General features: G+C 43.2%; 1 protein-coding gene across 1 annotated transcript in view; it reads left to right on the forward strand.

Annotated features, from left to right (window-relative positions):
* Positions 1–481: 481 nt before the first annotated feature.
* LOC149371675 (cell adhesion molecule Dscam1-like) overlaps positions 482–14,971 on the forward strand; it is a 94,944-nt gene continuing 80,454 nt past the window's right edge. The window contains exons 1-2 of the mRNA XM_089585223.1: positions 482–1,073; positions 5,552–5,739. Of these exons, the coding sequence (XP_089441349.1) occupies positions 1,066–1,073; positions 5,552–5,739 (196 nt within the window). The 5' untranslated portion in view covers positions 482–1,065. The remainder of the gene's footprint in view (positions 1,074–5,551; positions 5,740–14,971) is intronic.

Genomic DNA, 14,971 nt, shown 5'->3' on the forward strand with positions numbered 1-14,971 from the left:
GAATTTTAAACCATTTTTAAACTCCTGTTTTCTTCACTGTCGTTTTTTCGAGTTTGATTTTTTGGGCGAATGGCCTTTGATAAAAATTTTCTTACTTTTCCTGTCCATTATTTACCTAATATGTCCACAATTGCGGCCCTTGTTGACATGAGAGAATAAAGCCTGAAAGGTGGCTGAGCACACATATAAAGTACAGGTAACGAAAACTGCGCACACGAAAGAAAGAGCCGCCTGGAAACACACCTACTTCGCCTCCATCGGCCTTCGCGCTCGAGGCTGGAAGAGGGAGGGAGGGGAGCTGGGAAGCGACACCGTCTGCCAGTGCCCCTTCTTCCCCTGGCGGCGGTTTCGCTCTCGACGTTCTCCGGGAGTGCTTTCCCTAGCGCTGCCGGTGGACGGCATCAAAGCCAGCTCGCGCCTGCGTCTCAGTCGGCGCGCGGAGTGTACGTGGTGCGGAACCACTACTTGGTGCTCGTCTTCGACCGCGGAATGATTGAACAGAATGAGAAATGGGTCATCGGTGCTTTCGAGTGCGTTGTGACTGGTGGGCAGTTCGGCTGCTGTACGTGTAACTGACACAATCCTATCCGGAGATACTCACGCAGTTCCATGGGAAATGTGTGTATTTGTGCCTGTTTTCAGACACACTCATCTGTGACCACGTGCGCTGTTGACGTCAGCAGCTCAGCCGGAGACACTGAGTACAAGGTGATGTTTGCTCACGAACTGTGTGACTTGGAGGCGCTGTGAGCTAAACACTTTTTCTGCTCCTCCAGTGTACGATTCATATTATGGGCCAATGTGGCTAAAAAGATCATGGAGATTTAGGAACAGCTTCACCTCGGTCGGTCGCTCTTGGTTCGTGCCCTGGAAGATCCAAACCCAAACATTTTTTCGCTGACATTCTGTGTTCTTCAGTGCGTGTCTATTGAGTGTTAACGAGATTTTGGGGGCATCTTTATCGAGCCAAAGTTCGTAGACAGCAACTTTTTGCACACCGAAATGAAACGATTACGCCGTGCCTGCGATGCTTATCCGGATGCGGCGTTCTTCGGAAGGTAGGCTATGAGCAGGTAAGATGTTCATTTAATAATGTACGTCGGTTTACCACACTTCTCACGGGTGGTTTTAAGGTGACTGCGTTTCGAAACCATGAGAGGAACTTGCTGTTGGCATAGCGGGTCAGTAATTTGTTCATAAAAATAAAATAAACATTTAGAGTGTGCTCCGGTTGACCCCGCGATGCGTTTTCCTTTCTTACATGAGTTAGAAAATCGAATTGTGTTAACTTTTCAGTCTCTTTAAGTCTTTCTTTTTCCTCCAGTGAAAAATATATCTTTAAATAAACTCCTCGCAGCCAAACTATGATTATTTTCGTTTTCTATAGAAAATACTGTAGATCGCTGGGTGTACTGCTACCACGTTGTCAACCTTATACCTTGGCTTTGGTTTTCTCGTAGGAAGGAGTAACCTAAATCTTTTGCAAAATTCCATTTCCTTCGCCCTTTGGAGCCCTATGGAGCGAATTTAGGGCATAGCATTTGCACGCAGTGTACTCATCACATAGAGCTGGCATGCAAAGTTTGACGTTTACATGTTGTCAGTTCCGGGCTCTTTTCGAGCAATAAGTTTAGCACTGCTGTGAGCAAGCTGTGTGAAGAAAAAAGAGGCGCGAATGTGCGACTTGCAGTCGCTGTTCAGTCACTCTCATTTTCTCACAACTTTCGCACGGAAGAGAGGAAGCTATTGAATTGCTGATTGTTGCTAACTTGCGACATACCGATTTCTCAAAACTTAAGTAGGCTAACAAATTTTTGATAGTGTGTTTTGAATGTAGGTACATTAGCTAGCTTGATGTAGATGAAAAATGTTAGTTTCAATTCATTTATAGTTTCGACATGAAAAGCTTAAAACCGCGTTTTTTTTTCTTCGTATGGAACGCAGGCTCGCTCGCCTTTTGTGGTCCTACCAAAATATGCGAGCACTGTCTTTAAGTCCTTCAACGAATGGCTTTCTAAAATTTCAATTTTTAGTCTAGGTAACCTTGTTTTACAAGTTAAGCTGGGCATTTGGTAACGTTGAGAAGAGCGTTACAGCTTCAGTAACTTTTCATAGTTTGTTCGTACTTTTGTCGTCGAAGTTGCTGGCAGAAACCCAAACTAAGTGGTGCACTCTAAAAAAAAAAAACTCTATAGCAAATTTTAATGTAAACGCCTTTTGAATGAATGAAAAGGGCATCTCGGCAAGAGGAGTTATTTGCAAGGAAGGCGAAAATAAAGAGGAAAGCATGGGGGAAGGGCGCATGTTAACTCGTATGAGCGTCGTAATTGCCTGAGAAAATAAATCAGGTCACTTGCGACGTCCCCCGTCTCTAGGCACTCGCTGAGCGCTGTCGAAACGCAACCAAGGAAGTCAGGAGTTATTAACTGATTAGACCAAGCTCTCATTCTGAACCCGTCCCACCAGAAGTTACAAAAGCGCTACCCTTCAGTCGCCGCTTCGCTGGATTTATTTTCGTTCACTTATTGCGGCGTCTAGTCCTCTTTACGCTGCAAAGTGATGCTGTGATAGCTGGAAGTAAGGAAATCAACAAGAATTTTCAATTAGAAAGCAATGCGGGCAGGAGCCTAATTAGTGGGTCTATATTGGGAGCCAAGCGATACTCTCAATCAATCTGCCCGATAAGAACAAATTCTGCCTCAGCAGTCAAGGAATTCCTGGTAACCACCGGCGGAGTTAATGTTGCCGCCGTCGATCTCCCGTTGTTTCTTGCTCTCTCGGGAAATTGGGTGGCATCTATCTTTAGCGGTCGAAAGCTGCTTGGCGATTTAGGCGAGCTTGTCGGACTGATAGGGTGAGAACGGGAGAAGCGGCTCCGGTTGCGGTCGGCGTTTTCTTTTCCGCCGGCTGATTGGATTCGTTCAGGCAATCGGGCTTGACTCGCTTGGGGTCATTTCTTTCTTGTAGCTCTCTCACGCTCTCGGGCGATTTGTCGGGTGTCCAAAGCATGCGGGTGGTGAACGCTCTACTACGCGGCTAAAGCGCAGAGTAATGCAACTGTTAAAGATGAATCCTTGCTGAACGCTGTTTTCCTTACGAATCACTACAATCTGCGCTGGTTGTGCGGCATGTGAAAGAAAGTCAAGACGAGAATTTCGGTTGGTTATTTACTCCTTTTTGGTTACTTATTTGCACATGATGAGGCGCTAGGCGCACTACAGCGGTGCCAGACAAGAACATGCATGATGCTACAAAGAAAAAAAGTACAGCTGTACGGGCGTACCTAGCTCACACGTATACACTATTATAGAGAAACGTTCGTAGAAGACCTCTATAATTGACCATATAGAAGATACATCATTACATTTTTTCGATTGCGGATACGAAGCTACGGGATCGAAAAGAAAGAATGACGCTAAGTGCTGCGTTCCATCTTGAATGGGTGAGAGAAAGGTGAAACTGAACATGAACATGCCGCTAGGTGGGTAGTAATGTGTTAATTCAGGTCATAATATTTGGTGGTTATTTTTCAAAATGACTAAAATATTTCTTTCTATCCCGCTTCTACTTCAACTTGAGTACTGCTTGTGTTGACTGTTAGCTTCATTTGCTCGCCCACCTCTGTAGTGCGAAAGCCATGAGGGTAAAAAAAAAAACATCCTATTTCGGAGTCCAATAGAAAATGTTGCAATACAATTCAGAACGTTTAATGATTTAGCGCTACGACTTGAAGAGAGCGGCGTTAGGACAAAGAAAGGTAGTTTAGAACAGACATAAAGTCGTAAATCACATGCTCGGTTTCAGATGGCTCTAGTCATTTTTAGTGCGATTTTTTTTTACGGGTCCGAAACATCAGTCGCATAATAAAGAATAAGATGAATTGGCGTTTTACATATTCATAATTTAGAAGCTCTTGGCTTGGTGTTTAGCTTGAGGAATGATATCTGTAGTTTTCGCCTTCGCTTCAACTTTCAGTATCGTACGAACAATTAGTAACCTTTCTGCCTTTTTCACTAAGCTCAAGGTGAAACAAGAGCTTTTCACACTTTGATTCCTTAAGCTATTTTAAAGTTAATAAGGCGTAAGTGAAAGATTCTTAATCTGGAAAAGTTTCCTTGGCATTTACAGCTATTTATCCCACGCGTTCAATTCTAAGTCACCCAAACGCAATGTCACAAAGTTGTACAGTTCTCACTTAAATCTTGCTATTCGTACCCACTTTTTAATGACTCATTCCGGATTCGAAAGTAGCCTGCTCTCTTGTTCGTTTATACTACAAAACGAGTGCGCATGTAAAACAAAGTGATGAAGAATGCTCACAATACAAACCGCTTCTTTATTCATTTAATGTTAGATTTTCCTTCTGACAACAGTATTTTGGTACCTTCCCCCTTTTTTTTTTATTGTCGCGCTCCCTATATTGATTCCTTGCTGCCTGCTTTAATGTGTGTGCCGTAGCTGCGTATTACTCTTACTTTTTTTTTTCATTTAGTCCGTTTTTCTCGCAAACTCTTTCAAAACATTACAATACCAGAAACTTGCCTATTGTGCTGTCTCTCAACCGGAAACGAGGTTCTACTGCACCTATGTTTATGTATATACATAAAGATGCCCGAAGAACATCACGAGGATAGGAAAAAAAGAATGGTGCATCAAATCGACGCTGATGCCCCCGAGACTGATGCAGGCAACCGGTTAGAGAATCGAAATGGGAAAAGCTTTCAGTGGAAGCCAGGCACTCGCACCTTATCGATGGATGTCCCCAGCTAGTATTTGTGATTCGCTTTTCTTCTACGATGTAGCAGCGGTCGTCCCAGTGCTGCGCGGTGTATAAATTCCCGGCTTTCCTCGCTTGTTTGCTTGCCTTGAAAAATAGACCACAAAGAGGCCTTTCATTGAACGGTCGTGAAACGACTCTCTTCCGCTTGTTTGCTCCACGGATCGAACAAGTGCACTTGCATGCGGAAGATAAGCGCCCCTTTAAGCGAGGGTCACTGGGAATATCTCAAAAAACGCCATTCGCTGCGAGAGATTTGTATTCACTTTTGCACTTTCGATATAGAGGTTTCCATAGTGACCATTCATTGAATCATTTCGCTTGCTTTCTTTAAATAGGCCGATTTTTTAGTCCCTTTTTATTTCTTAGACAGATATCATTGGGAGGTACTGCAAACATTATAGTTGCGAGGAAAACCTAATTGAAGTTCGATTGCAGCTTACTAGACCTGCTTCGTATTCGGCGCTTACGAAATGTATAATGTGTAATGTTTAAAGATAATCATTCCCTGTTTTCAATGATATCTCTACGTAGGCAGAAACGTTTACGCGAGGGGTTCACCACGGACTACATACAATAAAAATCGGACGAGCTGATATTTTTAGCAAACAGTAAATGCAATTTTGCTCACATGAAAAGGCTCCAGTGTTAACAAACTTAAAGATATAGAATCACCTTGAATAGTGTCCACCTTGCTCTGTAATGTAAAGGACCCTGTCCTTACGTCAGCTTGTTTGTCGGCTTGTTTTAATTGCTGTGTATAACACGATGCAGCGCCGGTGAGGTGGCACCGCCCCGTGGAATCCTTGCATCACTGTGGGTGCTGCTGATGGGAGTACCGGAGACACGTGGTTGCAGGCGAGGAGGAAGAACTCAGTGCTACCGGACGTTTTCGTTGCACCGACTGCCACTCATCCGGCGAGAGATGTTTAAACTCCGGCCCTTCATCACAGCAGTGTTAGGTAAGTGTGATCAGTTTATTTTCATTCCTTAAAAAAACTCTGTCCTCTTCATAGAAGATAATGTAGATGCCTGTAAGGTGTAGCTCGCAAGGGGTCATGAGATGTGGTTTACGTCATCAGATGAAATTTATGTGAATTAGAATGATCCTTTCCACTCTGTACTTACAACTATTAAACAAAGGTGGGGCCCCTTGCTCCAAAATAAAAAAAGACTGGTTATCTGTTCGATACAACTGGGAAAGTATTTATGCCCAATAATGACTTCGAGCAGTAAGGAATGCAATACGGTTGCTGCCTAAATTATATCGTTCTTGATTCATTGTGTTTAAAAAGTTCAATTTTAATGACTGAAATGTAAGAATTACCCACTGATGCCACAGGTCCAATTTTTCACTCATTCTCGCGAGTAGCCTACTCTGCCGACCGGTGTTAATGCATTATTAGAATATTTTGTGTCAGAGTTAGAAGCAGTAGATTTGAGGCTTGCAGCGGAAGGTTGCAGCCACAGTAAGAAAAAATACGTCCTAACCTCTAACAACTTTTTCTTTTTTTTAAGTACCCGTGCAACCGCAAGATTAAAGACGTCAACAGAACTGTTTTGTCCCATCCATCATTATTAATCATGTAATCCAGTAGTTCGAAATTAAAACACGTGGTTACGTGACCAGCAACAAAACACTTTGGTCAGGCAGCTGACGTGCTTCGTGATTCATACGCCATAAAAAATATATAAAACTCCCTGCACACTGTAACAGTTTATAAATAATTCACACAGATACTTTTTCACGCGGAAAGGTTTTTCCGTTGCATTTGAGAATTCTTTCACTTGAGCAAGTCAGTAGGACTTGTAAGATTACTTGACATTTAACCTACCTACCACCTGCCGCTCTGAGCGACTGCATGCTACTCACTTACATTCAGCGCGCAGCAGAAAAGTACCCGCTGGAGATGCATCGTCACGAAATGTACTGCGGAGTATAAGACCATAGAACCTAACACCATCCGCGGCGGTTGCACAATGACGGGGTCGAAGTGAAAAAGTACCCTTGTTCGGTCCGATTCTAATGCATATTAAAGAACCCCATCGTAACACCTCAAGAACTACTGCAGAACCGTGTACTCCACTTTTGAATGATATTTAGATCCTGTACAGTCACACAGATAAACTAACTAGAGTAGTAAGCGAAGCATTTCATTTTCACAAAACTACGACACGTGTTTAAGCACCCCGTCTGTCCGTGTTTATGACTATGAACTATTGTATCTTAAACATTATGACTGAAGTTGACAGCTTATCAGTGTTGTTGGTGCAGCTCATGCGCGCTCTTGGTTGTAAACAGAGTATGTTTTATATGTCCCTTTTTAATAAACCTTCAATTGTTAGTCAGCGCCTGTCCCGTCTACACTCTTGTCCCTGCTTCTGCGTACTTTTTGTTCTTCGTAAAACTATAATGTGCGATACCATACCGTACCACATTATGAGATCACGTGACACACCATACCATACCATACCATACCATACCATACCATACCATACCATACCATACCATACCATACCATACCAAACCGCACCATACCAAACCGCACCATACCATATTATACCATACCACGCTATACCAAAACATCTACGTGGTCGTTATTTATTTTAAGGCTTTAAAAATGAGGGACCAAAAAGCTTTGGAAGGATTGTGCACAGTAAGGATTTTTCACTCAGAAGTTTGGGTGGTGTATATCGGCAAGTAGACAATAGGGGGGTGCGATGTCTGTTACTCTCACTATCCCCATCTTTATCCTTGTCCCTCAAGCTTTTCTTTCTGCATGCTTTAGTGCTTTCGGTGAACCAGGGCTGCATAACTGTGCATCACTTTGCTCACTGTCTGTATAACTCTGAAATCTGACACATTACTGTATCAATTTCTTATAGGAATGATGAACTGACATTCCCGAAAAATATAACATCTTTAGCCTGCCACTGATCTTCCTTTTTAAAGCTGCTTTTTTAACGTAGTGAGAAAACTGAAGAAAAGGTGCCTTCGTCCGCGAGCTATGCAGAACATACCGGGTGTCCCAGCTAAACGTAACCAAACTTTTAAAAAAGGCGAAGTGTCCTAGTCCAGTTAAACCAACTCAGGGCTGTTCATAGTCGCGTTGCTTAGTCTTAAGTATTTTTTCGCTCTTCAAAGTTAATTAATTAGTTAAGTTTAATCAGCTAACTTTTAATTATTGACTTCAGGAAGAAAGTCAATGCAAAAGTTTTAGATCACCTCGAAAAACCGCTAGTAGTGCTGTTTCCGTCAGGTTACGATTTACGTAGCTTCATTTATTGGCCTTAAAAGACAGTTGTTATGTGACCAGCTGCTCTCTCACTTCTCTGTCCCAATGTGCATCCAAAGTCTCATCTAGGAGAGGACTTTAGAAAAAATAGATTTTATTCTTTAGGCGCGTCTTGGGACGCTGAGGTGGCACAGTTGTCATGTGGAAGCTTTTTCTTATTTTGCGAGTCATGGTTAAAGGCCGGTAAAAAAAAAACTACTTTACGTAAACATTACTTTGCTGCAAATGTCTCAGTAAGCTATTTTTTTAAAGCCATCTACAATTTTTTCATTGACACTTTGTTCCTCAAGTCACTAACTAAGTTAGTTAATTAAGCTTGACTAATTAGTCAACCTTGAAGACCGAAAAAAATACTGCAGACTAGGTGACGCCACTCTAAACAACCCTCATTTGGTTTCAGACGGCTAGGACACCCCGCGTTTTTTAAAAGCTTGGTTAGATTTAGCTGGGACACCTGGTATATAAGGTTCTCTAAAAGGAAGTCCTAACAGTTCTGAATACTGAACAGGTGGCGTAATTGCTCCTGAAGCGTTTGTCTTTTCTGGCAGGCTTAAATATTATGTGTTTCTAAGTGCCAGCTATAGATCTGGTGGTAGTACGTGGGGTTTACCTTCCCAGAACTATGCACAGGCCATGAGGGACACAGAGTTCAGGGCTCTGGAATTGAGACCACCTGGGGTTATTTAACGTGTGTAGACATCGCATTGTAAGGGGAAGTTTTATGCGAAGCATACTACTTTAGCTACCACTTCAGCCCTTCACCGTGGTTATGCGCCTCCAAATCACGTGATACATGACGTCACACCACGTGACACGATGACGTCACGACAATAGAGAAACGGGGGCCCACCTCGTGCCGTCGCTGTGGTTGTGCGCCTCCAAATCACGTGATACATGACGTCACACCACGTGATACGATGACGTCACGACAGTGGAGAAACGGGGGCCCACCTCGCGCCGTCGCTGTGGTTGTGCGCCTCCAAATCACGTGATACATGACGTCACACCACGTGACACGATGACGTCACGACAGTGGAGAAACGGGGGCCCACCTCGCGCCGTCGCTGTGGTTGTGCGCCTCCAAATTACGCGACACGATGATGCTTCGCATTCTCCAGGCTTAACCAAGTTAAGCCTCAGCCATTTTTTGTTCTTCGCCTCCATTAAAACGATACCGCCGCGGCCGAGTTAGATACCGTGGATTTAGGATGAAAAACCGAACGCTACAGCCACTCAGCTACGACGGCGGGTCTCCATGACCGACAGAAGAGGGAAATGCAAATGGCTACCAATTCTAGGGTGAATTCTTTCCCTTTAATAATTTTATATTCAGTTCGAATATTAAGCTGTGTTCATACACGAAAAGAAATAGCAAAAAGAAGACAAACTACTTATTCGTCCAAGATATGGGCGCCATGCATATTTGAGAGCCAAGCATTCTGCACAAAGATTCTCAGAAAGTCTTCGGAGATTATAGTCAGTTTTTTACTTGGAATGAAAGAAATCAAACGCAGGAATGTGCTTTCGAAATGACCTGCGTCCCGAGGAAATCAATGCACGGTGATCTTGTGCGCCGTGTCACGAAGCCCGGTATGTCAGAATGCCGTCTTTACTCCTGAAACATCCAGCATATGAAACAAAGTTAACATGCGTTACAAGCTGTAGTAGGACAAAAATTTGGTATTTTGTTCAAGAGAAGAGGCCGAAGGTTCTATGAAAGATATTTGAATTATCATGGTACCCTCACCCTTTTTCAAACTTCCTCTTTGGGACACAAAAACAATGTTGTTCATTCCAAGCGAGCTGTATTGAGGTTCTGTAGCTCCTGCGCTAAACTTAGGGAATCCCCTGTTCCCGGAGAACTTTTCTTGCATCTGTGCATGAGATATTTGCGGGCACATGGGGTCTATACTCCTTTAACGCCACGTCATAGCTCACTTTGCTGTGTCATTGCCGCATATCATCTTCACTCTCTTCTTTTTAATTTCCTCTCCCTTCATTTCTCCTGATATTTGTAGAGGAGGTTCGTTGCACCAATCAAAGTTTTCAAGCCTACTAACGCTATATTTCTCTCTTTCAAAACTAATGCTCACTAACCACGGCCATCCCGTGGTTGCTACCGCAGTCGACGCTATGTTTCTTCATCGAATTGCCAATTCAACCGGAAGACTGTTGATATAAATATCCTTAACGATCAAGCTGATTGAGAGAAAGACTTTAGCTCGCACTTGATACTTTACTAGTAATCGTTCCAGAAAGAAGGCTCTGCTTGCTTTTAGATGCGCTGAAAGCGTCACATGCTAGAAAACGTCTGTGCTACGATGTTGCGCACAGGTAAAAGCACGTGGCTATAAGAAAAGGGTGAAGCATCAACTGTCGGTCATATTCACTCTTTTTACTTGTTGTCCGCAGCTCTGCGCAAAAGACTCAGGCAAATAACAGTCCCAGGAATACAAAAAAACGGCACTTGCTACGGTATTGTTATGAGCAGACTGTGAGAGGAGCCCCCCAAATATTTCATCCGTCGTAAAAACAGTATATGTGAAATAACAAGAACAACTGACAAAAAACAGAACAAAACAAATATACATGCCCAAGGTAGGACAATAGGATAGCTTCAGCGATCCCTTGCGTTTATCAGTATTGATCATAAGGGTCTTCATTGAGGATAAAGACAGCCCAGGCGCTCAAAGAGCGCACGGAACAAAAGACCAGACCCTGCTACAGCACAGGCCCAAATGGCGACCATAATGACAGCGCGTGGCGCCTCAATGTATCGTGCCACACACACGCGCCGTTCATCGAGAACCCAAGGCAGCGCGAGATAAGAACCACTGTATCGAGAAGAGTGCAGATGAGGCAAAACTTTAAGGCTCCAAAGGCAAGAAGAAGGGGAAAACAGAAGCGTTTGATGAACCCGGAACGGGTTTAATCAAGAGAGTCAAGATTGGGATGATAGAACCGGTCGTCGCAACAGAGGTGATTTGTGAAGTCGTACGGGAGGGGGCAAGGGGGGACGGTGGGCTCTCATGCGTTATTCATAAAAGTACGGATCAATGCAGCGGACGAAGTAGAGAAGGGGAGCGCGCCTGATTAAAGGCACCACTTGTTTCTCGATAAATGTTCCACTTCAGCTTTTGTGAGTTTATTGTGGTGCTGTATTTCATGAAGCGAGTGCTACTGTTGCAGAGTACAAGATAATCATCCCACAGAAAAACATGGAAGGGGGATGGGCAGGATGACTCCTGAGCACCCCTTCTTTTTTTTGCTTTTCAAACCTTATTCCTGAGCAGTTGCCCGTTCGTCCTGCTTCCTGCAGAATAATGTTGCAAACAGTACAAAACATTGAAAGAGGAAAGATGAAACAGATAACTAGGCCGGCCTTTTCTCGACTATAAAAGGCAACCGTTCATACAACAACAGAGGAAAAGTTAGCTGAGCGCATATACGTGCCAGTGTATTGTGTATAGCCGTGCGTAATAAAAGGTGCGTTTACGGTCCTGGGACATCGCTTAGGCCGGTAACGTCCACGGTAAGTTATGTAGAGTGATTGCACTTATTTACTTCAGTACGTAGTAACTCTGATTTGGGCCTAGGAAGAACTTGTTGGCTAGACTTAGGACACAAACTATTTCTGTTTTTGGAAACACAAGCAGCGAAGTGAAGTTAAATGCTAATTTTATTCTTAATGTTTATTGTTCCTGAGCGATTTGCTGGTGATGCATGTATCGCATGGCTGAAGTTCATCGACATCAACTAATATAGCCTGGACATTTGAAAACATATCGTATACTCGATTCCTAAAACAAAAGAAACTCAGGAAAAAGTTCTTCCTATAGCACTTCTTTAATTCAAAAAAAAAATGGCAAGAAAGTTTATTTAAAGCGGTAAAATATATACTCTTTTATCAATAACTTTGCAACAGAAAAACATGACGAGAAAAACAGAGGAATAAGTTGAGTCCTCTGAGATCTAAAGCATCGCAATGCTTATTGATATGAGGCATCGATATTTGCAGCGTTTATGCTTTTGTGGCTCAGGCTCGCGAAATTGCGGCCCCTGAGAAAGCATCACTTGTGGACGCAACTTTGATTGTTTGCTACAGCGAGACGTGACGCCATTTCAGTTTTGCGGACAAATTGGACGGAGTTTCCCTTGTTCAGGTCTGAACCACGCCTGACATCCCTCGTCATCGTTGCAGTGAAGCACCGTAAAACGCTCTCAGACCGGCGCGAACGAAATGGCCGCTGGACGAGAGCGCCCTAATCAGTCCCAAATGGTGGCCGCCGTTAGGCTTAACGACTAGTGCTGCGAACGGCGTCCCCGATCCTGTCATTTCTCCCCCACCATCCGCTGTAACAATGTGCGGCAGGCTACTGAAAACCTGGCACAAACGATTTGAGCGGAATGGTGGCTCTGCGCCTGATTTCATTACACCCTTACTTTCGCGGCGGCTCAAGCGGGTATGAGATAAATGTCACCAGGTTTACGAAATGGTATTTCCCTTTCTTTTCAGGCCTTCGCTTATCTTTTTATTTCTCGTTTCCTTTTTGTCTTCTTTCGCAGCGCTTTGCTACTTGTCCTGCCACCGCTCTGCTCTTTGCTGACTAGCCAAGAAATCACTTTGGTCTTTGTCTGTTTAGATGCAAGACTAAAGCGGCCCTGTAAAAGGCCTGTTCCGATAGATTTTGGCTAGGATACACATTCATTGTCGTGAATTATAAAAAAAAGTGTTGTAGTTTACACAAACGCTGAAAATACTTTCGATGGCATTGAAATATTAGCTCTCTTGATGTGTTGTGACAATAAGCTGCAGGCAGTGTTGGCCACTTTGAGTGCGAAAATGATCTAGCGCCATCTACCTGCGCGATGCGCTTTGCTATTTTGCGTGAGCGGTTTAGTTGCATTTATTTGTCACAAAGTGCTTGAAACTGTGCTAGTTGAAACAACATCCCATGCAAGACCTGTGCTGTTCAGATTGACATAGATTGATGACGTGACTTCCTCATCGGTTGCCCTCACCTGAAGGCAGAATAATATGATGCGTACAGGTAAATTCAGATGAGCGTCAGCCGTTCGTGTGTATCAGTAACGTATGGTAGGTATGGTTACGTCACGAAATTCCCGGCCGAGGTTCACAAATGTTTCTTTGGCATTTCTTTATTTTCTCGGTTTTTATTTATTGTAATTTTTATTTCCATCTATTATTTTTGCTATCTGCACAGTGCACTTCCGTTCAGTCTTCTCTTTGCCATTTAATTCTTTTATCTAGATTACCTCGCGTACTTTTGTTTCCTTTTTTGCACTGGAATCAAATAAAATATAAGTTGGTAGATTGCACTTAACCGTACGTGTTGTATTTAACTCTGTCAATCTAAGCAGCGCACGTATTGAATATGGTTACTTGTCACCTTTTTTTTCAGCATTCTGCAGTGCGCACATTTTGAATAAAACGCGTCGTGGTTCCATGCAGCCCTCTTGTCGTGGAGTTGTCTCTTCTAATTAAATGTTTTCCCAACCAAAATTCCAGAGAAAAATGCGAAAAAGTACCTTCGCAATGACCTTGCAATTATTTACCGTCCTTCGTTGTCACAGACATTGTGCTTGAGCTAATAAATTGCTTTAAGTAATGTGCACTGAACGTATTGTGTTCCTATATTTTCGTTTCGTTTTGAAGCTTACTGCGTTTGTACTTGGAGCGTTTCGCTTACTGCGTGCATGATGAAAGCATTGTTAAAGAACTAGTTACTTCGAGCATAAAATTACTGCAGTATTGTAGCACTCGAAGGGCACGCACTTCTTTGGAAAGGAGAAGATCTTGGTTTCTAAGGTTTAAGTGCGCTACCCTTTCGTGGTCTGAATGTTTTGAAGTGAAAACTGTGGAAATTATCAGAAGTAAAATTTTTGTATTTTGCCTTCTGTTTCTTCTTTCTCGCTCTTAGACTAAATTAACTAAGTAATGCGGCAAAACAACACTCAAAACTGCCTGTAATATTCACACCAAACACTAATAAATGCGTGCTTATTAGTTCACAATAAACGGAAGTGAATGTTGAAGAAACAAATTTCGAAGGAAGTGCTCTGGACTAGCTCAGTCCCGTTTCCCTGCGGATAACTTTCGAGTGCTTTATACGCAAGTCATTTCGCAACGAGAAAAACGGAGAAGGGGCCGCAACACGGCTTACGTGAGGCTCGCGTGATACGTTGGAAAAAGGAGCGCGGGATTGGCAAACTAGGGATAGCAGCGCAATCGATCACATCAGCCAACCTGACTAACCTGACCTGCGTGACTGCCAGCGATGGCTATCAAGAACTGTGGGCTGTTTATAAAAACATTACTGCATTTATATCATGCAATATTTGTGCGTTATGTTATCTTTCTATTATACCCTCTTCAACAAAGCTGCTTTAACAGGGCTTTTGTAGTTATTGCCTTCCATGGTTTCCTTCTATGAGAATTTTGTGTTGGCTCTTAGTTTATTTCATATTCTGCACAAAAACAACTGCCCATATAGAGGCAAGGAGTGGGGAACAAAGCTCTGTTCAAGTTTTTTTCTCGAAAAAGCAATCGAGAAAGGTATACGAAATGAACAAGTGCAGGTCGAGGAAAAGTTGTAAATATCTTGTTCAACAATGATGCCAGTGTGCAATTAGGTAACAGCATTTTCTCGGCAGCGCGTCACGAGATTCTGGCTGAGGCTGCGAAATAAAAATGAGCGCAGGTTGATACAGCGATGATTTGTGAAATTTAAAACATTTTCAATATATCATTTTCCACGTGCGCAAAGTAAGCCGTTTTTCTTTCTTGTGTGTGTGTGGGGGGGGGGGGGGGGGGGGCTGAGAGTCAAATGATGTGCGCTGCACTTTTCTTTACCCCCAAGCGAATAGAAATGACAAG

This window comes from Amblyomma mixtum, chromosome 1 (genome assembly GCF_055824585.1).
Source record: "Amblyomma mixtum isolate Tamu chromosome 1, ASM5582458v1, whole genome shotgun sequence".
In the NCBI taxonomy this organism is placed as follows: domain Eukaryota; kingdom Metazoa; phylum Arthropoda; class Arachnida; order Ixodida; family Ixodidae; genus Amblyomma; species Amblyomma mixtum.